The sequence below is a fragment of the Ixodes scapularis genome, unplaced genomic scaffold (assembly GCF_016920785.2).
Source record: "Ixodes scapularis isolate PalLabHiFi unplaced genomic scaffold, ASM1692078v2 PGA_scaffold4__175_contigs__length_147842914, whole genome shotgun sequence".
In the NCBI taxonomy this organism is placed as follows: domain Eukaryota; kingdom Metazoa; phylum Arthropoda; class Arachnida; order Ixodida; family Ixodidae; genus Ixodes; species Ixodes scapularis.
Genome location: NW_024609879.1, coordinates 120,749,746 through 120,775,119, shown reverse-complemented (window position 1 = coordinate 120,775,119; position 25,374 = coordinate 120,749,746). Strand labels below are relative to the sequence as shown.

The 25,374-nt window shown below is 41.2% G+C and overlaps 1 protein-coding gene across 1 annotated transcript; it reads right to left on the bottom strand.

The window, feature by feature from the left end:
* Positions 1–434: 434 nt before the first annotated feature.
* Positions 435–24,650, bottom strand: LOC8043372 (venom metalloproteinase antarease-like TtrivMP_A). Its single transcript, XM_040217127.2, has 14 exons — positions 24,536–24,650; positions 24,286–24,449; positions 21,982–22,071; positions 19,135–19,267; positions 17,292–17,351; positions 16,618–16,739; positions 14,217–14,291; positions 13,969–14,114; positions 11,680–11,729; positions 11,015–11,123; positions 7,618–7,785; positions 6,749–6,890; positions 5,158–5,268; positions 435–581 (listed from the first exon to the last, which is right to left on the bottom strand). Exons 1-14 carry the CDS (start codon positions 24,597–24,599, stop codon positions 528–530), a joined length of 1,488 nt encoding a protein of 495 aa, XP_040073061.1. The 5' UTR covers positions 24,600–24,650; the 3' UTR covers positions 435–527.
* Positions 24,651–25,374: the final 724 nt, after the last annotated feature.

The following is a 25,374-nucleotide window of genomic DNA, read 5'->3' as shown; positions in this document are numbered from 1 at the left end:
TCTATTAAACGTTTTGATTGGTCAGCTCAGCTTCTTGTCAGATAAGTAATGACTCCAAGGTAACACTTGGCATCTCTTTTGGATTGAACCACTAAGCTACTCTTAGTTTGCGTTGTAGACGGGAAGTTTGACACAAAAAAAAATGCAAAACTTTATAAGACGCTAATGTAATATTATTTTCGGGCAAATACAGTAAAAAAATGTGTCCCCGAGTAGCATCTTCCGGTAACTTAAGAAATTCTCCCTTCCTTAAAAAACTGGTTATGCTAAAAACTGATACCCGAGATGTATTAATTTCCTAAACCAAATAAATATGCTAATGTTTAATTCGAATTTGCTTAAGCCAGCAGGAACTATTTCAAGATTCTTTTTAACGGATGTTTGTACTCTCTTCAGCAACATGTCGCGTGTTTGAAACTATGGCAGACCACTCATTAAAACTGAATGTCATTTTATTTAGTGTTTTTTATGTACCCATATTCTTGGCTGTGATGCCTGGAATGACCGCTCTTATGAGATCCTCGTTTTTAGCTTGATTTGGTTTTCCTCTTATACGGTATGCATTTTCCAAGAATGCAAGCCTGCAAGAGAGTAAAAAGATTATCGTAAAGGTTTTGTACTGAGTAACTAAAGTATAGACATGACTGACTAATGAACCCGGTCTATCTTTTCTTCAATCTGAATTTAACTGCGTGCTGAAATGGCGTTACTTGTGGAATATAAAGCTTAATACTAACAAATGTAGAGTGATGAGGGCTTTTTCGGGCTGACAATGATTTTTCGTGTTAGTACCTAAAATACAGTTTCTTACAGCAAATATTATCCTCCAAATGCTTGGGCATTCATATTTCATATATTCTATCTTGGTAAGTGTTTAAACCCTTCCACACTGAGGCAATAGTTGGACAACTCTATCTGGCAACGCGAGGAAAACGTGTTTCCGTGACCCTGTCACATTGCGGCAACAACAGTCTGGAAACATGCTGGCGTCGCCCGGCAAGCGTGTTGGCCGATTTGTTGCCCGATAACCTTGCCACAACGCGCTGACGGCGGGGCAAACACGGGTAGCACTAGGCCACCTTGATTGTTTACCTTTGTTCGTGTGCGGCGCAGCGTCGCTGGAAATGTGATTCTACGAAGTACTGGTGTCTTCGAGGGGCCGGAAATTACAACGGGACGGTATTAGCCAGTGACTGTGATTGGAAAACTTGAAACGGCGAGTATTTTCCTCCCTTTATTTTATCGAAGTGTGCTTCATTCACTGACAAAGTCGATAGCCCAAACTGAGGAAATTGAGATCGCTGATATATATTCGGGCTTCACGCCGCCGTATGATGTGTTTCTGTACGGTTCTTTCTTCCATGCAATTCCTATTTTTACAGTAAAACTTAGTACCAGCAGTACTCTCAAAAGTCTTTTGTAGTGTGTTGTGGAGCTGAACTGACAGTGATTAAAAGCTGCGACACCGACACGACCGGCCTTCATAACAACCGGAGGAATGTTATGTTATGTTATGTTATGAATGTTATGTTTCAAAATTGTCTATATGTCTACCGCCTGCTATGTGATCGTAACATTCCCCAAAACGTCCTGGGGATTTTCGAATCAATCCAGGTGTCTGGTAGTGGATCTTTCTAAGTTCCAAGCACGATTAATCACGACCAGAGCGGTCGTTTTAATGCTTCAATTGTTTTAATCTTTGCTTTCCTGGATTAAGTTTCTTATAAATTATCAGCGGGTGAGTAGGCATGCCAGCTTATTACACTAGTAGTAATGTGAGCTGGTCTCTCCGCAGTTCGAATTTTAACACCAGGCTGAACGTTCACGACCATGGTTGTGACCTTTCCGTAATTACGTAATAAAAACATTCACCAAATGATTTTAGCTGCACGCTATCCTTAACTATTGTTAAATAACGTTTTCCAAGCATTTGATTGAGTAAGATCTTAAAAAAATGCGTAGATATGGAACTAGCTCTGTCATCAAAGCTACCTGTGTTGTCGTGTTGCCTACCCGAAATTAGCTCAGCCAGCGATCGGGGCAATACACGTTGTCTAACCGTCCAACACAAGTTGCTGCTGTTTTTTCTGCCGGAAGTTGTCATGCGGAGGCAACATTTTTGTTTTCTTCCATGTTGTGCTGCTGTTGCCGCAATTTTACAGGGTTGTCGGACAACGTGGGGAGCGAGCAACAAGCCTCAGTGTGACCGGGCCTTTAAAGAGACACTGACACCCCTCAAAATAGTTTTTAATTTTTTGACAGGCGATTTAATATGATGTCAGAAGACTACCCAATAAATATTTTGCTACAGAGTCATGTATATGTTTAATAAAGGCAAGTAACGCAACTGCTCGAAACCGAAACCAAAACCTGCTCACGGAGGTCGGAGAAATATAGAGGAGTGAGCGCCGTAAGTCGCGTGGCTACACCCGACCGCGATTTTTCATTTTTGGCCGCGCGCAGCAGACGACATTTTAGCATTGCGGGTACCGTTTACCGTGCGATTGCTTTGCAGTTCTGCTCGTTGTTCTGCACTTCAAAATGACTAGTTTTGTACATTGAAGAGTTAGAAATGAGCAGTGAGTGCCCGTGGTGAATGCCCGAGATCGGCTCCCAAAAGAATGCCCCCAAGATGTTGCGTGAAGAGCTACCTCACAGGTTTTGGATTCAAAAGTGACATTGTGCGAAGAGTCTGCACAACTTTCCGCAAGATCAACGGGATTGGGACCAATGGCCGGCTGCGATTCCGGCAGAACAGTTACGGGCACCCCCGAGAGCAGACGCTACCCGCTTTGTATACTCCTTACATTTTGTAGAAAGTGACTACATTGAGTTCGCAGGTGTCAAAAAGGGAGTTACATACCTTTTATTTAAGCGATCTTTCGTCTGCAACTTTTTTTTTTAGTAATAATCGTAAAAGGAAAACAAATGCAAGTATGAAAAAACGTAAAAAAAAAAAAAAAGAGAGAGAACAAAACAGTATTCTTACGCTCTGGATCGAACCTGCGACTGCTGCATGGAAAACGGAGACGTTTCCACTGAGGTACTCTACATTTCTGAATACACGTTTTAACAAATCGTTTTATACAAGACCCAGTAGGGGTCAGCTGCCCGAGCGATGTCTTCGGCCTCGAAAACGGGCGACGACTCGGCGACGTCTTTGTGCGAATCGGCTTGACTGTCGAGCGTGTTCTCTTTCGAAGGAAGACATATTTGCCGGAACCGCATACGACGGTTCTGAAGTACAAGTCCCACTCCCGTCGTCTGCCGCCATAGCCGTCCAGCCCGCGATACGACGCCATGTTGAGAATTATGCAGTGAACGCACAGAATGCTTCCGGTTCTCTGCGCAATTTTTTTTTTCACAATCAATGTATTTCAGGTTTTTTAGAAGCCACGAAAAAGGATTTCATCTCGTTTTTTTTATATTTTTAATATTGAGTGTGTGCGTTCATTGACCCACGACGTTGACTAAATTTGGTGGTTGTGTCTAAACCTTAGAGAACGGCCTGTGACCACGGAGAAGAGAGTGAGCGCGACTCAAGGTGGCCAGTTCTGGATCGGCGGTTTTGGGGCTAAAAGAAACCGAATTTCGAGCCGCATGTCTTGTTCTGGGTAGTTGGACTCTCGTATGTCATGTAGAAATAAAAACCTCGGCGAGCATAAATTCCCTGTCAGTGTCCCTCTTTAATACATAACAAACAATCCCAATCGCATACCACGAGCGATGAAACGGAATTTTCCGTCCGTTCCTATGTATATGAAACTACTTGTCCACATATCCATCTTTTACTTCATACTAAAAAACTACTCTTTAAATTAGGATTACGCTAATTTTATAGTACCAAACGCAATTCTAGCAATTTAAGAGAGTTCTGTTTGTTTCATATCACGCTGCCAACTGCTTTTTAACCGCATCAACAATGCTGAAGTGGATATATTTAGCGACTCTCGGGTGTTCGCGATGAAAATGAAAATGAAAGTGCTTGTCGCCAATTTGTAACGTTTGTGTATTTTTGCCATGTCTCTGTTATTTTAATTCCTCATTTATTATGTGTACCAAAGAAAAGAGCTGTTGGTTGTTTTTGGGCACTTGAAAATAAATATTTATTTATTTATTTATTTATAGTTACTATCATGTCGCTGCTAGCGTAACATTCATATAATTCAGCTTGGACCGGCTTAAACTTGCATTATATAGATTACTTTCTCGTTTGTGTTAGTGTCACGATATCTATTTCTTAGTTTAAAAGCAACTTATATCTCCCTTGTACACATGTTTGGATCACCAACTACAAGCAATTCATTTTATCGTTCCATCATCTGAAAGTGCAACTTTTCCAAATGAACCATATTTAAGATTCCGTGGTAACTTTATCTGACGGTGTCGCCTTTGAAACTGCCTTAGCTATGCCAGCATTTCGTCAGATTAAAATTACGCCCAGATAGTGATTAGGAGAAGAGAGCACAGAGCTTCGACTTCCAACTGATGTATTGTTAAATAAGGAGGAGGACGGGGCATCAAAAATGAAACACACGCACCATAAAAAAAGAAAGAGAAACCAGTGATACACGACTGATTTCTATTAGAAAGGGAAGAGAAAGAAGAGAACAAAAAACTCAAACAGGAACTGAATTAAATACAAGAAAAATATTTAAAGAAAGCAGAAAAAAATTAATGAAAACAGAAAAAAATAAAGACCAATGAAAAATATAATAAGAAGCAAATGCTAGACCGTCCAAAATGAATCGTGTTAGGCGTTGGCTACAACGCTTAAATCGTTGTCCAAATAATATCATCTTACGAATGAGCTCAATTTTAGAAACAGCTAATTATTTGTATTCTTAGACTTTTTGAAATGATATATCTGTAAACCACTCCCCTTTCCGATTTCCTCGTCTCTTAGAGTGAATTTAAAATAAATCTATAAATGAATAAATAAAGCAAACAGTCAAATAAATAAAGAAGTAAACATATAAAATATTTCCGCGGTTTCGAGTCCATCGCCCTGCATCATACCCTCGGGGACTTTTGGAAATGCATAATAAGCGTCGATGTTAAATTAGCAGCTGATCAGCTGCATTTAAGTATAAATAGTGTGATGAGAGCGCAATGGACTGGAACGCCTCCCTTCAAATTCATGAAGCCAACTCTCACTTTCTTTCCGTCATTTGAGCAAGGTGTACCATCGACTACACCGAGTTTCCACCAGCTATGTCGTGTGAGGCATTGAACCTTGCAATCAAGAACGCCTTTAGTTCCGTACGTCTGTAGGAAAAGAAGAATATCCGTAATTAAACACTGGAGTAAATTTGGGTTTCCTACCGCAGAAATATTACTAAATAACGCAACGACCAAACGTGCAACGGGCTCATTTTTTAGAGTGCAGATCTTAGGCACCCGTTTCCGCGTATGGGGGCGTCGGCGTCGGAGTCGGCGTCAGCGAAACCGCCTTTCTAAATTTAGCGGGAAATTGAAATTGCGTTAAGGTCACATGACGTCAATTTTCCCGCTAAATCGAGCGGAGAAAGTGAATCTGTTTATAGGCGACGTGACACGAAGTCATGTGACGTTATTTTCCCCGCTAAATTTAGCGAGGAAATCGAATCGGTGTTGAGGTCACGTTGCGCCAATTTTCCAGCCTCATTTAGCGGGGAAACTGTGAGAGGAGGGGAGGGTATGGAGGAGGAGGAGGGAAGAGGAGAAAGAGGAAAGGAGGAGGAGGAGGAGAGGAAGAGGGAAGGAGGGAGAGAGGAGGACAGGAGGATGATGAGAAGAGAGGAGGTGGAAGGGAGAGGAGGAGGAAAAAGAGGAGAGAAGGAGGAAGTGGAGGAGGCGGACCCCCATACCCTCCCCTCCTCGTCCTCAAGAGCTGCGCTCTAATTTCGCATTACAGAGATATTTAAACGTCTTTCACTTTTTATGTACGTTTCACACAGAACTGAGGAGGAAAGTGCAAGTTTGGAAAACATTCAAGTAGACGTATAGCTAGAATCATGTCTGCTCGCAATCTCTTTTATTTTATTTGGTGGTTGTTTTCCATGAGTTTCTTATTCCCCTCCAATTCGACGTATTTCAGTGTATATTTGTTTGTGTCGGAAATTCGTGTTCATCGGGGCTTATGCCGACGAGCACGACATGGGCGTGAGATTACTCAACCTCCGAGGAGAGCGAACCTGACCCAAATGTCTAAAAATCAACCCTGTATCAATAATCGCAGCAAACGAGACGAGGCAATACCATCTAGAAAGCAGGGCCGGTCGCCGCCCGGTTATCGCTCGTCTTCCTCGTAACAATATTTACATCTTAAGGAATGAGAAATGCGGGGGATGAATACGCACACCGTATTTCATATCCGCGTTATGGAGACTTCTCTAAATTTAGGTAAAGTTTCTTGGCTCTGCACTTTGGTTTTCGGTGGTTTCCACAACAATATGCAGGAACGCAATCTCAATACTCGTAGTTGTTTCCGGCATTAAGGCTACTGAATGATATCGCACTTCGCTTCACCTTGCGTCCGGACGCAGCGGATCGAGGCTACGGTCCGTCAGGTCCAATCCAAAGCCGCATGAGGTTCCCGTAACCTTCGAGGGGAAGCGCTGTAACGCGGGGGGAAGCGTAGTCGCCTTTTACGTTCCCAGAGCTGAATTGGCTGGGATGGCTTCAAGCGTCTGCTGCGGTCGGACGTAAGGTGAAAGGGAGCAGAGAGGCCACGATGTGCCATGTGGTGTAATAATATTGTACTCACGAGATTCGCTCTTACGTCAAGCTCGTACATATACACCCTCTTACAGTAGTTGTCGAGTGATGTTTTTCCTCCAGGAAGGTAGCTCGATTTAGGTATCCTCTTTTTCGGGTTTCGTTCCCTCAGGCATCGAAACTCAGGCCGGCTGAAAAAAAAAAAAAAAAAATACTTTGAAGCAAGGAACTTTTTTTAGCGGAGCCCCTTTATCGCCATTGTACGGCCATCGGACCGTCCATCTTTCCATGCAATTCCCCCTAGATTTAGCGTGGAAATTGACGTCATTGGACCGACATATAGGTTGTGCGGAGGTAAACAGAAACATGTAATATGCAAACTTCCTGAGGGATCGTGTCTCTGAATTCCGGTTAGCTATTGTTCCTGCTTGTTTTTAAGCACCCATAATGCCTACTTTACGAGTTTTACCGCCGAGATTTAACTGCGGTACCTCTTGAAATTTACTTACACGGGATCGACATGCTTTCCTGATCCATTGGGTGAAAAGAAAGAGCCCTTGTTCCTTGAAAAAATGACAAATCTTCGTACCCTCCCCTCCCTTCCTCCTCCTGCGTACTGTTCCATATTCCTCCTCTGTACCCTCTCCTCTTCCTTTTAAATACCCTCCCCTCCTCCCACAGTTTACGGGCTAGATTGAGCTGGAAAATTGACGCCATGTGAACTCAACACCAATGCAATTTCCCGCTAAATTTAGCGTGGCGGTTACACCGACGGCGACGCAGCTCAACGCAAAAACGGGCGCCTAAAAGCTGCACCCTAAAATATTTTTAGTTAGTATACCATGCTTTGCCTACAAACTGAAGAAACATCGCAAATCGGTTAAGGTAATTTTTAAGAGATAATGGTACACTGCTTACTTGTAGAGGTTCCTGATTTCCCTCTGGCAGCAGTAAGAAAATGCATACTGGCGCTCGTCCTTCATCTTGTAACTCATGAGATATCCGTCTTCCCAAGGACAGTCTGAAGATCCGATATGTCCTTTTACCCATGTACCGGCTTCATCCCCGTCATGGTTGCAACCAAGGCTACGACAAACGAAGTAACAATTAAATTGTGGACACCAGTACGTTATGAATTTATAAAATTATAATTAAAAAAAAAAAGCAGCGCAAAGACGATGACAAAGCAAAAGGTAACCGACAGGACACAGCGCTGACTCTCAATTTAAGCTTTATTTATGTCAGCATCAAGTATAAATAGCAAACATGCCACATTGAATAAATCAAGAAAAAACAAGAAATGCATATCACGTGTTCGATACAACACCGTCAATGCTTTGCCATATATGTGTCCAGTCTTTTACTTCGTCCTCGTCTTTGCGCTGTTTTGTTTTTAAATATGCCGGCATACCAACTAGGCTAATCTTCTATCTTAATGAATTATAAAATTACCGTAGCGGGTGCATGCGACAAACAACACAATGAAACAATTCAACAAATCTCAAGAGGCTTCAAGACTAAAATGTTATGGTTTTAATTTTTGTTCTGCTTTCCTAAGTCCTAAGTGATTCCTTAAAACCATGTAATCATTATAAAAAACATAGATGATGCTACAGACGCATGCATAGCTACATTTTTGCCGAAGATGACGGCGTTAGGACAACTATTTTTTACTGTAGTCACTGACAAAGTGAGAACTGCAGGGAGGAGCTTCAATTGTCCCGTCACCAGCGGGAGCGGCCTACCTTGGACAAACCTTCAGCGTCCGGTGCCATAGCCTCCTCTATACTCACAAAGCCTGGGACTTCGACGACGGAGCCATAGAGTGCCCAGTCGCAGATTCGGAGCGGAAGGACCCTGTAGCACAGTGCATAAGGAGCCATTTCTTTGCTGAACCCAGACGTCAGCGCAAAGCGTTTGTAGAGGCGAGGATCCGAAATATATTTGTTCTCTCGGGAGAAGTGTGTTTCGGCGTCTCGCCGCAGCGGGGCGCCAGTCACGTGGCTCTCCTCTCATCCGTTGTCTGCGTTCCACCTTTTCCTTTTCGGCGGCCGCTTGTCGCGGCGATCTGACAGGCTTTGTCAGTATATAGGAGGCTATGGTCGTGCACCTTGAGCGTGCACGCTGTGCCAAAACGCGACGTAAAGGAAACACCACGCACTGGAGGCCGCGGGTGCTCGAAGGACATGCCCTGCCATTCTCACTCTCTCAGCAACTATGCGCCGAAAAACGGAGAGAGAGAGAGGAGAAGATGGAGAGCGTGCGGGGACATCACAACGCCGAGCTCTGGTTGATTTGATTAATGGGTAGACCTAGGGTGCCTTAATTCCCTTCTGCTTAGGGCGATGCAAACCTTCGAACTACCCGATGACAACAGCATGCGCTAAAAAAAATACAAAAAAAATCGTCGAAAACTAAAAAGTCGCTGTAGCACAGTCAGCGCCAAGAGCGCGTGCAGGGACGCGCTCTTTTCCGCACTTCAAAACGAAACAAAAATAAAATAAACATAAGCGTTAGAAACAAAAAGGCCAGATGTCATCACCCTAAGCGAAGCGCCCATGAAGGCAGGCTATGTAAACCTAACCGCCGAATTCAGAAACCTCACTCAAACTACACTCAAACTAAAGGGCCCCTCCACTTCCTCGAGGAAGGCGCGAGGGCCGGCACTGGCCAATCGCGACGGCGGATCCGTCCTCGCGATTGGACAGCGCCGGCCTCGCGCCTTTCTCGAGGAAGTGAAGGGGCCCTTTAGTTTGAGTGTAGTTTGAGTGAGGTTTCTGAATTCGGCGGTAAAGCTATCTATCTGCCTTTGTCCCCACTTCACTGGTCGAACGCGCCGCCAGAGCGCGGAACGCCGGCGTCCGGTGTTTTTGTTTTTATATTCGAATGCGTTAGAACTTGGAAGGCTTGCGTCCGGCATTCGGACCTCGCATTCGAACGCGTTTTATGAGTGCGGTGGAGAGAGAGAATGCTAGCTTTTGGCCTACCCACTAATCATCCGAACCATAGCGCGGCGTGCTGACGTCCTCGCGTCCTCTCGTCTCCCCTTGTTTTCAGATTCTCGGTGCACCGTGAATATATATTTGGATACACGAAATTACAAATATAGGCCTTGGCGGGATAATTTTCCTGCCGGCTACTCGATTTGTAATGTAATACAAAGTGTTCAATACAAAGGGAAGACTAACGGCACACTGTGCGGGTAAAAACGGTGTGTTAAGGGTTGTGCGTTAAAAGTATGCGAAATTGTGCGTTAATAACTAGAATACACGTAATATTCCACCAGTGGTTTATACACTGAAAGAAACTGGGTGAGCGGTGGGACGGATGGCGCATGGGTTCGTCATAGCACCGCTCTCCGGTTGGAATGAGGAATGGGTAGATGTACAGCGACCCCTTACTTTCACCCATCTCTACACACTTTTCGAAAGCAAACGCCGAGCAGCGGACGTCAGTGCTCGGCTCTCGAACATGCCCAACAGTTAAAAAAGGCTGATTGACATCTTGCTTTCCGTCTACCCATTTGTCATTCTAACCGTGTCTCGATGTTTTGACGTCCCTACGCACCATCACCTGCGCCGTTTTCCCAATTTTTACCAGTATATAAACCACTGAGGTATAGTTATTGTGTAATTATTAACGCACAATGCAACACTAGTGCTTGCGCGTTCCCAAGACGGTTATTAGTAGCCTCTCATATATATACAATGAAAATATTATCAACGCCAGAGAGATGATTTCATATCTTTGGTGTGAACCGATAAACCCCCCTTCCCCCCCTCCCCCCCCCCCCCCCCTAAAAAAAAGTAACCCCTACACCCCTTTTTATCAAATTAAAGAAAATTCTATGAACCTCGAATTGGAGCCGTCCTAGAATAAAATAATTAAAAACTTCGCGCAAAGAAAATATTTTCGCAGCGTTATGTTGTGTTTAATCGAGACACAAAACGCACTACCTTTCCTCAAGGCTGCTTGATTTTTCGCAAACCTTAGCACTTTCAAGATTCTTCCCACATCGGTACCGGGAAGTTTTTTTTAGTTATTGGGGTTACGCGCGTGTTCACTGGAGGATATGGAGCTCAATCCGTCTCTTCTATCTTATTTAACATAAACCCCGATAAATGAGGACTTTTTCTTCAATGCCAAAAAATACCGCAACAAAATACAAAACTCACGATAAAAGAATAAACGAAAACACATCTGAATTTTAAGATAAATATAATCCGAAAAAAGGAAACCGTAGTCATACACATCATATCATCAATTCATTAAACGTTTGCTCGATAGACATTTAAATATGAAAGTTGTAGCTTACTTATGAGCCAACTCATGGGAGAAAACGTAGGCTCCGTAGAAACTTGTCGGCCTGTCTTCGCACATCCCTACTTTCCAATCGGAGCACGCTGTTCCTACGTAAGCATATCCTGCAAGATATCGCCGATTGTTCAAAAACACTGAGTAATGCCCCAAAAAAAGTTTTTCTTCAATTAGAGCGCTGCAGGTGTTACCACTGGTAGAGTATTTTTGAATCAAATAAAGAGAAACGTTTGAAAGTTTAAATTCAGTTAATTACTTGTCCGGTGTTCGTATTGTCAAATTAGAATCGCGAAATTGCATAGACGACGTTGAAATCGAGGCATCCACATTAGGCCAGAATGTATAAGCAAACATCAGTGTTTTTAGTGTAAATTGATTATATTCTTCTATCAATAGCATGCAAGGATAACATAAACAAGCTTAGATGATTGAATTATCTATGACAATGACAAAAATTTAATTTTGCTACTTGAATTGTAGCTTATAAGAATTCACCTAAATTTATAGGAAAGTCACGTTATCCTTGATTCAATATTTTGATGTGGCAAATATGATATAATTACTAAATATTTATTGTAACTTAACAACAATTATTATAGGAATTGATTTCTCAAGGTTGGTAATATTACGTAGATGTAATGCATTGCAAAACGACAAACTCACCTCCAGTCCACGACTGCAGTTGGGTACCTACCCATTCAGACATATTTTTTCTGTAAACAAATACAAAAAATAAACCGAATCGTGATTTCAAAGAGAAAGTGTGCATTCCCAGAATATGTTTTCGCGGCACTCTTTGGAGCCTGTGGCGGACTTCAAAGTTATTTTTCTTTTTCTTTTTTCTTGTTTTGTATTCAAAGTTGAGAAAAAAACATATATTTTAATTTCATAAAAAATTATGAACAACAAAACAAACATGTAGTGCTCAGCTAACATTGCTGGAGTTTTGCAAAAAACAGGAAGCCAGAAACAAATGCAAAAAGAGACTAGTGTAAATATATGATTGTTAAACTGATACATTAGTACAAATTATAAATTAGGACACTTTAAAACAAGGCACTGTAACCTGTCAGAGGGGAGATCACACCAGTCAATTACGGTCTGAAGATAAAATAGCTGATAAAACATTTTTTGAGTCCGCCGATCTGAGATACATTGCAGGATTGGTTTAATCGTGAAGATGCCCTGTTCGGAATATTTGGGAATAAGTCACAAAGACATGGGTAATGATAAGTATTACAGAATAAAGCTAAACGTAATATCTTACGACGTGCGATTAAAGTTGGAATATTGAAGTGGCGTTCTAGAGCGGAGACAGTGGCAAGTCATCCTGCGTGATCCTAAAAGAGCTCAATATGATTTATGAGATAAGTTTGGCGAGGGTTCCAAATTGCATCTTCATATTCTAGTTTCGATCGAATGTGTGTTTCCTTGGTGGGAAGATGCGCTTTAAAGTTCCCTTTTTTGGCATGCCAGGGTGCGCGAAGCCTCTGCTCTGACGGTTTTGATGTGGCTCTTGCAGGTTGTATAGTTAGTGGTATTAATGCCACGATATTTATAAAAGGAGACAAAGTTGATGAGTTCAAATCCAAGAGAATCTGATAAACAGGATGTCGGTTTCTCAGAGTGAAGCGAACAACTTTTTATTTAGACACAGTTGATAACATTAGCCATTTAAAGCACCAGGTGAGGATTTGATCTAGGCTACTTTGGAGATGCAGGTGGTGCTAATTGAACTAATATTCGCGGTATCAAATTAAATTATCAAATATTATTCGCATTGTAGAAATAATGAAGATGGGTGAATGATGGATAAATATCGGATATATTAAAGGACAGCATTATTCCTTGTGGGACACAAGAAGTAGCAAAGTAAAGTTAAATGTGGGGTCGTTCGCCGCAGTGAATTGTATGTGAGGAAAAACGTTAAGCTTGAGGAAGAAAGCGAGAAAGGAAGGACGAGCACTTTAATGTAGTAGATAAGGAGTGATTGTGCTCCTGCCGACTCATTTTCTCGCAGTTTCGCTCCAGCCACCTGTCTCGCCGATGCTGCGACATTTGCTGCTCCTGTTTTGACGCTAATTCTTTTTTGTTTTGTTTCTGGCACAAGATCCTCGAGGAAACTTTTATTTTCAGCTTGCGCACGCTAACCATTTTCATTCGCGACAATATTGTTAAAGCAGCGTCTCGTATACATCCCCACAGCGCTACTTAAAAGCTGGCATAATTTGACTTTGTACCCACTTTGCGGGCAATTTATGGTACTGCAGAATATCGTGAACCGTATGGTGCACCGAGCCATGTCTGACATTGAAGTCTTTAGACATTTCATATTTAAAAACAATGCTTTTTTTTTTTGTATAAGCCGGTCAACTTCTGATATTGAGTGCGTCGCCGCCGAAGTCAGTGCAAGGCAGGAGCGAGGTGCGTCAGTCAGACTTGACATAAACTCTTTGAACCTTTTTGTGCCACTCAAACGCCTGTCGAGTTGATATACTGGAGCCTTCACAACGCTTCATCATCCTGCGATAGATATTCGCGAACTTTTCACCCTCTGCGCTCCAAAACAGGATTAAGGAGCGCTGCTCCTTTCTAGTGCACCTCCTCAAAGGTGTGGCTATTTTAAGAGTGCTGTGGCCACGTGACAATTTGCAGCACGCCGCTGGACCGGCGTACATAGCTTACTTAGTGGTGGGCCAAATGATAGTTGAAGCACAGTAGCCTTTTACAAGATTTATAATTTTTATAATTAAACCCCGGTTACTTTTTGACTGCCTTGTATATGAGAGTGGAAACAGACATTTCACGAGCAAAAAGAAATAGCTTCTTGAGAACTGTTGCAGAATTAATCAGCGACAATTCATTGAAGATATTTCTTCACAATGACCCTTATATGCAGGGTCGTTAAGAATTGTATTATTACCACTAAAAATTAATTCTTTTCGTACTTACGCCGTCACCAGAAACACAATATCGGAAGTTTTATAAACGCTTTTTGTCTTCATGTATTGGTTGAATTTATCCAGCGTTTCTTTGAATAAAATATTCCGGTACTGGCTGTGTTTTGGTACATTGACAATGTACGGTTCATCTTGTGGCTGTTGACGGGATGGGGAGAACGAATAATAAGATATCACCATATTGTGATTATAGATTGGGTACTGGTTGCTCTAAAGCTTTACATATATAAAATAACTTACACTTTTGTTCATGGTTATACCACTAATCCTAAGCTGTACCTCGGGAAATACCAGGCTCTTGTACCTAAGGTTCGCCTGAAAATAAATAATAAAATGTAGAGGGAATATTATGTTTTGTTTTGTTTTATTGGCTCAAACAATAATTCATTCCTTATCAACTTCCAGACGCTACCTTCGTGTCTTGTATTTTTTTAATACAGCGTTCAGAACTTAAGAATTGCAGCAGAAGCTCACTCCGAAATTTTCAAAAAATACTGCAAGATGTCTCTATACTATGCTCATTTTGAACTAAACATGTGCTTTTGTAGTCAAAGAAATAAGGGACATATGTGGGAGAGAATTTAATCATATTGATACAAGCTAAAACAATAAGCTAAGGCCGAATGTATGTCAGAGCATGGAGCATTGACCAAAGTGTGGTATTTCGGGGCAGGGGAGCTTGTTTAATTATCTTTGTAATTGCTTATGTAACACCGTTGTTTGTGCCGATTTTTTTTTCCTCTGAGTGTGGGATTTATGGTTATCGCTTTTTATAAAGTTTCCACAATGAACTTATTTTCCACCCTTGAGTTAATCAACACAATATTTTATTAAAATGTTCTTTTTTTCCCCAAGGAAAAAAACTGAGGTTTACTTGTGTATTTCCGAATACCTGGCTGCCTCTGTACTGGCAAAAACGGGCTATTGACGTCAAATGCTGTACCCAAGAGCAGAAGCTCCCTGCTCCAAGGCGTTGTAGTGATAGCGAGGGTCCGTGGTTTTGGGTATTGTGTCTGGGTTAGGCTATGTGCGGCATGCAATGGAAAAAGGGGGGGGGGGGAATCCGTGATGTACTGCGGGGTGCAATACCACCACGGAGAAATTCAGCAGGGTGACATCTTATTGGTTTCAGACCTAGAAGTCTATCCGACAGAAATGGGTCCGAGCAGTCCAACTCAAACGGTGGCTTTTAGCGTTCGCGTCGCGCTTGAAAACAGATTGCACCGCACTAGCAAGCAAAACATTCCCTACCATTCTGCTTCAGAAGCGGCACCTGGGTTTGTTTGTTGGCTAACCGCGAAGGCAGCCGCTACGGGTGTACCCCGGAGGCGATGCCATTGGATCCTATTCGAACAGCGAATTATCTTAAATCTCGCGCGGAAAAGCTTTAAGCATTTCATGGTCATTGCTTGACTCAGACAAGCTTGATGAATCGCAGTCTTTTATTTCTCACGGACAATAGTGACGGTTTGCTTCTGACGCTGGCTGAAATTGGCTCAATCTGCTCATTATCTGATGCTTATACCTGTATAACATCTGACGCCACGACAAGATAGCCGACCAGTAAAGTTGCAAGCTAGTTCCGGTATCGGTTTCATCGTTTCTCTATTTTAAGATTTTTTTTTTTTTTTTTAAGTTTTGAGGAAAGTTGGTTGCTGCTTTGGATCTACTTTCCGTGGTCTTTCGGAACATATAATTATTTGGAAATGTTCAAATCAACGCCGCAGCTCCATTTTCTTTAAAAAAAGCCCGGAGACGTTAAGGTAGAACCAAAATTGACCTTTCTTGTCGAGCCTCTGTGCGTCTTGACACTAATTCGCTGGAAAAAGTGCCCATATTAGACTTCATTGCTGGTAGTTTGGCTGTCATCTGACAGCTTTAGGCCTAAAACGCAAAACAAGTGGAAGAACTAGGCTTCACGTTTTGTTGTTTAGTTTTTTATATGGCAGCATTGGGCCAAAATTGCCTCAGAAGTGCAAGATTTGAGCTTCACTGCTGGTTCTTCGGTTCATACAGTGCATACTTGTCTCCAGTATGGTACTTTGACAATTATTCGGCGAGCCAGAGAAAAGTCACAAAACCACTAACGAAAATTACTCTGTCGCTAATATCGCCTTGGAGAAAACTCGTATTAGGCCCAAGTTAGGTCTCTAGGATGGAAAGGTTTGTATCACGCTAGCCGTTTTTTGTCGTTCTACGTGGGAGAATATACTGTGAGTGGCAACCGGGAAAATGTTAAAATAAATAAAATAAAAGAAGCATTAATTGACAGCCTAATAACTCACATTTTTAATGACTCAATTACGCAGCCAAACCAAAACGCTTGGGATTTACCAAAACTTTGTTTTAGGATAGATTCATTCAATTTACAAATCACACAGATATATAAATATATATAAATATATATATATATATATATATATATATATACCGAGAAATGTATTTAATCCTTGACATTGCTTGACGGACATTGTCACGCTGGTTTGCTTCACCGAGCTTTTTATAAAATACTTCAGTAATGAGCTTTCTCAAGGGAAGAAGTAAATCTAGAGAAATCGTGGTTCTTAGGGAAGCTGTTACGCATATAGCCAAAATAGCAAACAAATGGTAGAGGAATCTAGCCAAATGGACAGGTTCTTACCGCATTCACAAGAACTGCGAAGTAGCTTATGACGTCTGCCACTATGTATTTAAATCCTTTGGAAAATTCACTATCAGCCACAACGTGGACTTCAGGATAAATTTTCATGGGTATCTCGTACACTGGAACATACATGCATAAGTGTAATTGAGGTGAGGTAGGCAAAGAAATGAAAACCCAAACGCGTCAATTTGCTGCCGCGTTTGCCTTGAAGATTGAGTTTAATTGAAACTAAAAGAACATGATAAAAAATATCACCTTAGAAAAAGACAATTTGTGAGAGCGGATGTTATTTAAATAAAATAATGGTTTATTGCGATACTCTTTTCTATGGTTCCTTGGTCAACATTGCAGTTTATGCATCCCTTAAATTGATGATGGTTTGGAAGCTGATACAGGTCATAAAAAGGAACAAACAAAAATACCATCCTTAACCGCTGTAGCGAATGCCGTCAAAATGGAAGACATTATATTTTCAATGGGTGGTAATGAACCGTTTTGAACTGATTCATCGCAAGCAATTGTACTTTCATTCTGGTAAAGGAGGTTGATAACTATACTAAAAAAAACGTTATGTTTAGTTAATTTGGTTAAATATCGACGTACAATATATTACAGGCGGGAATAAACTAGCCATTAAATATTCAAAGTGTCATATTTTCTGTAAAACGTACTCTCATATGTCGTGGCTCCAGCCCTTGACTCGACGATGTTCTTTGTTTTGTTTGGAGAACCTGTAGAATTACACGATTAAGTCAGAATAAAGATAAACAGGATAATTTAAGAACTCAAATAAAAAATAAAGTGTTTTGAAGAGGTGGACGAATATTAAACAATTTGAGTTCGAGTCGAATAATATATATGTAGTATTCATATTTCATTCGTATACTAAGTCTTCAGTACTTTTTTCAAATTTTCAACAGGCTAAAAATATCTTAAATTAACCGTATATTCGAGCACGCACTCACAAATACTAGTTTTGGTTTCGGTTTCGGTGACCAAGGCTCATCGACAGCGACATAACAGCACAATGGCTTCGTGTCACGGCAGTCCTATGCGGACCGTAAGTTCGGCTGCTTCTTGCACAGGCGTTGCGACCGTGTCAAAACGCCGAGCTTTGATTGGCTGATTGAACAAAAAATAGGGGGTAGACCTCAAGGCATCTAGCATTTGAGGTCTAACACAATACTTTCAATCGCAGTCAATCAGGGCTCGGCGTCGTTCTGGTGTTACCGTAACTTCTGCGCAAGAAGCAGAAAACTCGCTCTCCGCACTGGCGATGCTGTAATCGTCAAACTATAGTTTTCGTTACTCCCTGTATATTTAACCCGGGATTCCACTGGTCTAATAACGAAGCAATTGTGCGTCCAGATTTTCCACACTTCACCCGCACGTGCAATGGCGGATGGACACAGGCAGTGATCGCTTTAGTTATCTCGATATGGCGTAACTTTGCCTCAAATACATGGCAATGTCTGCCACTTCAGTGGGAGATCTGTGACTGAAAATGATTCTGCCCAAGAAGGAACGCCCCGTACCTAACCCCGTCCGAGAGTTGAATTTTCTGCGCGACAAGTTGTGATGATTTCTCAGTTACCAGATCTTTTGTGTTTATGGTATGCTAGTAGTATGGTTCTAATATCGTGAACACAGTTCTGGTGTTGTGATATGTGAAAATTAACTTATGTTATAAATCAGTGCACCCTCATTCGACTATTTACTCGTCGATTTAATATATGAAGCTGACTATTCGTATTCTATTCTTATTCAAAACAACTGATATTCGCACACCCCTTGTACACTGCCCTGGAGTTTCCTAGTGATGTTACCGATAAATATCTGGTTGGCATGTTTCGAAGTCAAATATTTTGATAAATGCGCTATTAATAACGGCACTCATCACGCTTCAGAAGGTTGAACGAGAAATTAATTATTTCCCGTCTGCAATGCGTGACTTTAAACAAATCCAATTGGTGACATAAAGGAACACAGGTAGAAACTAGAAGCAACACAAACGAGGTAAGCTTAACTGCTTTAGACGGCAGCTTCTTTCCTTTTTTTTTTATAAAGTGTCAAATATTGGTCTAGGTTTTCTTCGTTGGTTGTCTCGAGCCATCAGTACTTTGGTCAAGCCTGTTCAAATGAAACGCTCTTTTTCTGTTTGACCACCAGATGCAGATCATTGTGTTTAAATAATTTTAGGTTGCCAACTTTTGAAAGCAAGCTAGGCAGTGTCTCGCTTTGGGGGTTTCATTTTGAATGCACGTTTAGTAGTGTTAAACCAGAAGAGTTATTTAAAGGCGCCTAGTAATACTCTGAGGTTTCTTATAAGTAGAAGTGCAATAACACGCTTTATAAATTGTACGAAAATTGAGTTTGCGAACAAAAGCCAAGTTTCACACTTTAAGAAGGAACGAGCATAAACGCCAGAGCAATATTATATTTTGATTGTGTAATATCTTTTACCTTACTTTTTACATTGATATGATACAAAAACACAGTAGATAAACTCCTTACCGTAGTCATGTGGCATATGTTCCCTTGCTTCGGGTACATCAATTTCAAACAACCTGTGCGCTTTCAGGCCTTCACTGTTTCGTGCAGCCAGAGGCAAAGGTTTAACGCGGAGCCTTTCTCCAAGTATTCCTTCCTGTATTAACACGCATTAAATGGTTTAGAATTAATTTAGGCAACTATAGATGAGAGTCAGTAGCTGAGAAATTAATGCGGTGTGGCTAACCTTTCAAATTCAGTCATTTTCAAGGCCCTTTCGGGACCTGTGATGGGTTGTAATAACGTGTTATGATTGCTAACATTTCCGACGCTCACGCAGTTGAAACTGTCATCTTACTCTACACCCTATCAATTAAGTTTGTTCATATAGGCAGGATGATGGTGGTGTCGTACCTATTTTGTGCTTTCAATTAAAGTTTATATAATGTAGCAAGCCATGTTCACACCATAAAACGAACCTGACTTTTGCGAGAAACTTCCTTTTTTTCGTTAAAAAATATCGTGTTTCAGAGAAAGTGAAACAACAATTTTCCTAATTGCGCGTAGGTAAAAGTTTGAGGGCGAAAGGAATAAAAAATACAACTTTTTACAACTTCAATATTTTTATGCACAAAGCACTTCAACTTATCTTCATGAAGTTGTTGGATTTATTTTTCATTATACAGAAGTCTGTCTGGTTGGGGGAAGGAATGATTAAAATAATACCACCAACCAATTCCTCAATCAGGGGCCCAACGTTTCGAAGACTGTTTAGCTACTTTTTAGGGGCGACTATGAAGGTCCTTTGCTTCATAGTCGCCTCTGAAGAAGAAGAGAAACAGGCTTTGAAAGTTGGGCCCCTAATTTAGGGATTGGTTGATTGTCGTATTTTAATAATACGATTTATTTTAGTTAAACTTATAATTCAAGTGAATTAAATTGAGAAACTGGGCCTTAAGCGGAGTCTTTTCATAGTTAGGTATTTTTCGGTGATTTTTAACACACCTTAAAATTAATGTGTTTAAGCTGAAACTTTTTACACTGTGTTTCATGCTTTTTTTACTTAAAAAAAGAAGCTAGGGCTTAACTATTGTAAGTGTTCTTTGTATTGCGCCCAGAAGTTTTTATATATCGTAAAAGTCAAAACTTTGGAAGATTTGAGCAACGATTTTGTAGTAGCCGGCGCCATTTCAAGGCTGCCAAATTCTTCATAGCCATCTATTTTCGTCTTCTGAGCGGCAATTAAAAAATAATCATCCTCGATTTGCTCCAAACTTCTCTGGATGAACCCTTAAATAAAAGTAATTTAAAATCCATGAAGAACATCTTTGATTTCATAGATTTAAATTAAAACAATAAAAGTTTCGTCATGTGTCTGTTGCAGTGAATTATCTTTGCAGCGTTTCTGTTTGAACAACTAGTGGTACTGGCGCACGGCATCCACAGTGACCTTACTTGGCCGTATTATCTCCCGGCCAGCATGAAGCATTATACAAAAAGAAACTGTGTTCTTCTTTTATAAGTGATTCGGCAGATAATGAGTATGAAAACTGAACTCTTCGGCGTATTCGCTACTTTGCATGCCTTATGCGGCGTGCTTTATGCATAAACGTGTTCACGTTCTAGAAACTTGTATCTATAGAGCGCAAGCTCTTTTGCTTCCGCTTCGGGGTTGAGCAGCGTCTCCGTCACCGTCGCCGTCGCCGTCACCGTCGCCGTCGCCGTCACTGTCGCCGTCGCCGTCGCCGTCGCCGTCAGCGTCGGCGGAACCGCGCCGGCGTTGCCTTATCGGAACAATGCACCCGGGCGGAACCGCGGGTGGCATTATGGGAACATTTCTCCGCTAAATTGAGCTAAAAACTCTACGCTAAATTTCCCGCAAAATTTTCCGGGGAACTTTTCCCGCTAAATTTAGGTGAAAAAAGTTTCTTGAAATTTTCCCGCTAGGTTTAGAGGGAAATTTCCCCGCTAACTTTAGCGGAGAAATTTGCGGTAAATTTTCAGCTCGTTTTTCTAGGAAATAGTTTGCTCAATTTTCCGCTAAATTTAGCGCGAAATTTAGCGAACACATCCCGCGAATTGGGAGCGGAGAAGGAAAGGAGGGTACGAAGGGGAGGAGGGGCATACCGTCCCCTTGGTCCCCTTCCTTCCTCCTCATCAAGAAATGTGCTCTAATTTCATATTACAGAAAATTGTAAACAACTTTAATTTATTATTCCTATGATCGTAAAATTTGCGTCTATGCGAAGTTTGAAGAGTTGTTACTTCTCCTCGGAAAAGCGATTTCCTAAAAAAAAAAGTTTCCTACAAAAGTAAGGTTCATTCCGTCGTACTGACATGTTTCGTTACCTCAAATAAAAATTTAATTTAATGGAAAAATAGGCATGACCGCTCTTATCCTCATCGTCTTTATCTGTACAGAGCCAATTAGGTTTGAATTATGTTTGTATTAAATAATGAATGGAGTTTCTTGTTTCGTTGAACATAGCTACCGAATTGTGATTAAGTTCTATGAAAACAACTTTGATGGTAACGTTTGGGGTTGTACATGTATGCTATTTACTTAAATGTTTATACAGCCTATGAGCTCAACTATTTATGGACAAGGATAGAAGTATAAAAGTTAGAGGGCACACATGTGAAAATAGTATTGCTTCATCGAATTTCAATTTAAAAAAGACTACATAATTTATGCACAAAAAGTTCATATTCGAGTGAAACATGAGAAACAACGAAACCTATTTTTAGTAACAATAAAAGTTTGTTTTTCATTGATTTTGAATGCATGCATTTCAAACCTGGGAAAAACTAGCTCCCTCGCATTATTAGTTCAACCTTCAAACATAAGCACATGACATTTGCAGTACGTACCACTTCAACTCCATCATCGTCAGTTACTTTTACGGAAGCCATGTGAGATGGATCGTGATAGATGTCCCGTTCAGCATCTTCGGCTCTCACCTGAAAGCATTTACCCCAAATACTTAGATTCGTGTCCAACTGCCTTTCAAACTCATTTTTTTAAAAGCCTAAGCGAAAAAAAAAGTTTTTTGTTTAGGCACCTTTCAGGTATGGTTATTTGCTGATGAGTCTGAGACACAGGAAGCTTTATAATTCTGCTTCATCCAAGTTTAGTTAACTGTTATAGGGCCTTCATATTATAAACAAGCACGCTGTGTGGGGATAAACTTTTCATTGCTTCCATGACGCGACTTTCTTCAAGATGTTTAAAACGGTCACCTAATTCTTTGTTCTTGATTTCTTACGTAATAGCCTAGTGGCTGTGTAGAAAAAATCATTATCAACATTTAAAAGATGAAGCAAGAAAAGAGTGCTATACCGTGGGGTAAAATTACTGCGCTATATAAAATATATAAGGTCCTGCAATTGCCAAAGGCATGTTGGTGAAAGCTGACTTTTTTTTTTACAGGCGGTGCCTACAAAGACGCACGATATTTTAAGAACTACGGGTTAAGGTATTTCTTAAAGAATTATGGGTAAATACCGCACTGCGGTCTATGAGACGAGCACTGTGCATACCACAAAAAATATTCTACTAGAAAATGAAGTCTTAGACGTCATTCAGAACACGAGGTGAGCACGGGAAACCTAATTTTTGGTGCCACGTGATCGGCATAATTATTTTTTCGAGAAATATTTTTTCTTAGGTGTCTTCATTCGATGAGCTATCACTGTTAAACGCAGACACTAGTTCTAATGTAATACATTTGCGGCTACTTACCGATCTCGCAAAAGAATGTGCGTGGTTAGTTGAATCGCATAGTCCGTGTCTCACCTAACACATCAGCTTACCTATTTGCTTTTGCACTGTCTCTAAAATGCATAGCCTGCTGTCCGCCTCACAGGGAGTGCACATCAGCACACGTAGTGATTTAGTGCAGTTAATCATTGTTTTATATTTTTATTTGGGGAGCATAATTACAAGACAAAACTAAAACATTTTATATACGTTGCGAGCGTGCCTATCAACCCCAAACTATAGGAAATGAGGGTTCTGAAAAACACAATGCAATGGTGTTTTTTGATATCTGGTTGTGGGCATCCCAGTAATTTTCGTAGGCTTTAAGTCCGGACGCCGCCAACGCTACAAGGTGATGGGACCAATCAGGCAACGTCAAAAACGCAAGGCACTACTTCTTTTTTGTTTATGATTGGATGAGCAATGATAAAACACGTCCCGAAACATGACGAACACCATGATGGGGCGCTTTTGACGCTCTCAGATTTGTCCTCTCAGCTCGTAGTGTCGGCTGTGTCTGGACTTCAGGTAAAACCATGTATGGCGTTATCAACTCCAGTAGTAGAACTAACGGGTTTTGATTCGTATTATGAATGCGCTCAGAACGTTTGAGGCATTCAGCAGAAAATATTATTCTAATTTGTTCTACCGTAAGCCTGAATCTTGTCAACAGCCAGAAGAAATACAAATGCACACACAGAGACTAGGTGCGGAAACTCACGGTACATGTGCCGTGCTCAATTAGCTTGCCCGGTGATAGCAGGCGTGCAGAAAGACGAGGTACGCCTTGGCGTTGCGCTTTCTCACTGCTAGATGGCCGCCAATGACTAGTAGCATTGGCTGTGCTCACACGTACGATGGACTAAAGTATGGAATACCCGCATAATTTATTTGGCTGCAACAGGTACTACTAGGCTACGTAAAAATGAATGAATATAGCACCTATTCTCATATTTACATTGAGAGGTGTCTGGGAACACATCTTTATGTTCTGTGTCTGCCAAGCATCTCGAACCACTCTTATGCTATTTTTTACTCTAGATATTTGGGGAGTCTAATGAAGCGACCTCCAATGTCACAATAGCAAGGAGTTTTCGCAAAACGTTTTTTTGCTCCTCGGCTACTCTCTTCGCAAGGAAGACGCCACTAGAGCGCATGCTCACCATTGGCTTACTCTACAGAGTTTCGGTTCTGGCGGCGTTGAGGGTCGGCGGAAAGTAAATACGAAAGACCCCTAAAATAAGAAAGTTCTGGTAGATCCTTGCGGTACCTCCAACAACCATACGCAATAACGATATGATACATGCGCAAAGACGTCGACGAAGTATCGGGAAAAGTTAGTGGAGTTACCAGAGCGATCTACTGAAACTTCCTATTAAGTTTTCTGTACTGTACGATGACACACTCATACTCACATAGTAATCAATAGGTTCATTGTTCTCCGTCGTGCTGAACAAAAAGTCGTCGGCGAAGACCTTACTCTTTTGCAGCGTCAACGTCAGGCCATCGTTGATTTTGAGCATCCTCTCTCCAGTTGCCGATCTGCTTTCAAGCATCCTGGGGTACACTATCCCATGGTCTGTAACGCAAACGTTTGAGGTTAACCCAAGCGGAGTCAGGATTAATTGCATGTTTGAGCCGTTTTAAGAGCGAATTATCTAGCACCTTTCTCGGCGATGCAGAACGAAAACAGCGCTAAAGCCCACAACTTGATACTGAGCCACGGCATCTCTGGTTTAGAGGACGGCCGGTCTTCCAATCTGATGTCCAACTAGTTACTGCAGGTTAGTGAAAACCGCACTCTTTATACCATTCAAGCGTGCCTTTCGTGCGTAATTCTCTTGCCGTTAACGCGTTAGTTATGACGTATGACCGTTAAAGGTGACCGCCAAACAAAAAGATCTCGACAGACGCTTTCAATTGTCGTAATTTTCCACCTGGTTCTTAGACAATTGCTGGGTATGCGTGACCTGACATTAAACAGGTTCCTGAGAAGTTCAAATGAATGCAAGGCAACCTTAGCTTCAACACGTGCGTAATTCAAACCAGCAACTAGAACAGCATGATTTTAGTTAATTGCGGGAACTATACTTACAATGTTGATTGTCGCAAACAATTTTTACAAAACCACTTTGAAGTTCCCGAGTCTTTAATTACGGCAAGAAACTAGTACGAATTTATATTGAGCTTGTGCTCAAAAATATTACGTAACCTGCCTAATTACCAAAACAAAGCAGTCTCTAAAAAGTTTGTGTTCTGTCAAATAAAACTGGGCTGTAAATATCAGAGACTGAAGAAAGTTCTGTTAAAATTAAGTGATAATAATTATGTTTTCCAAGTTTGTCTGTGTTGCTGCTAGATATAGTACAATTCTTCCCGAAAGCAGTAAATTACCAATATATGGTACGATCGTTAAATAATTACATGTTGTCGCCTTGTTTTTAGTCGCAAAATTAAATCTTAACAAATGACTCTTACTTCAAACGCATTGCATGCCCCCCATC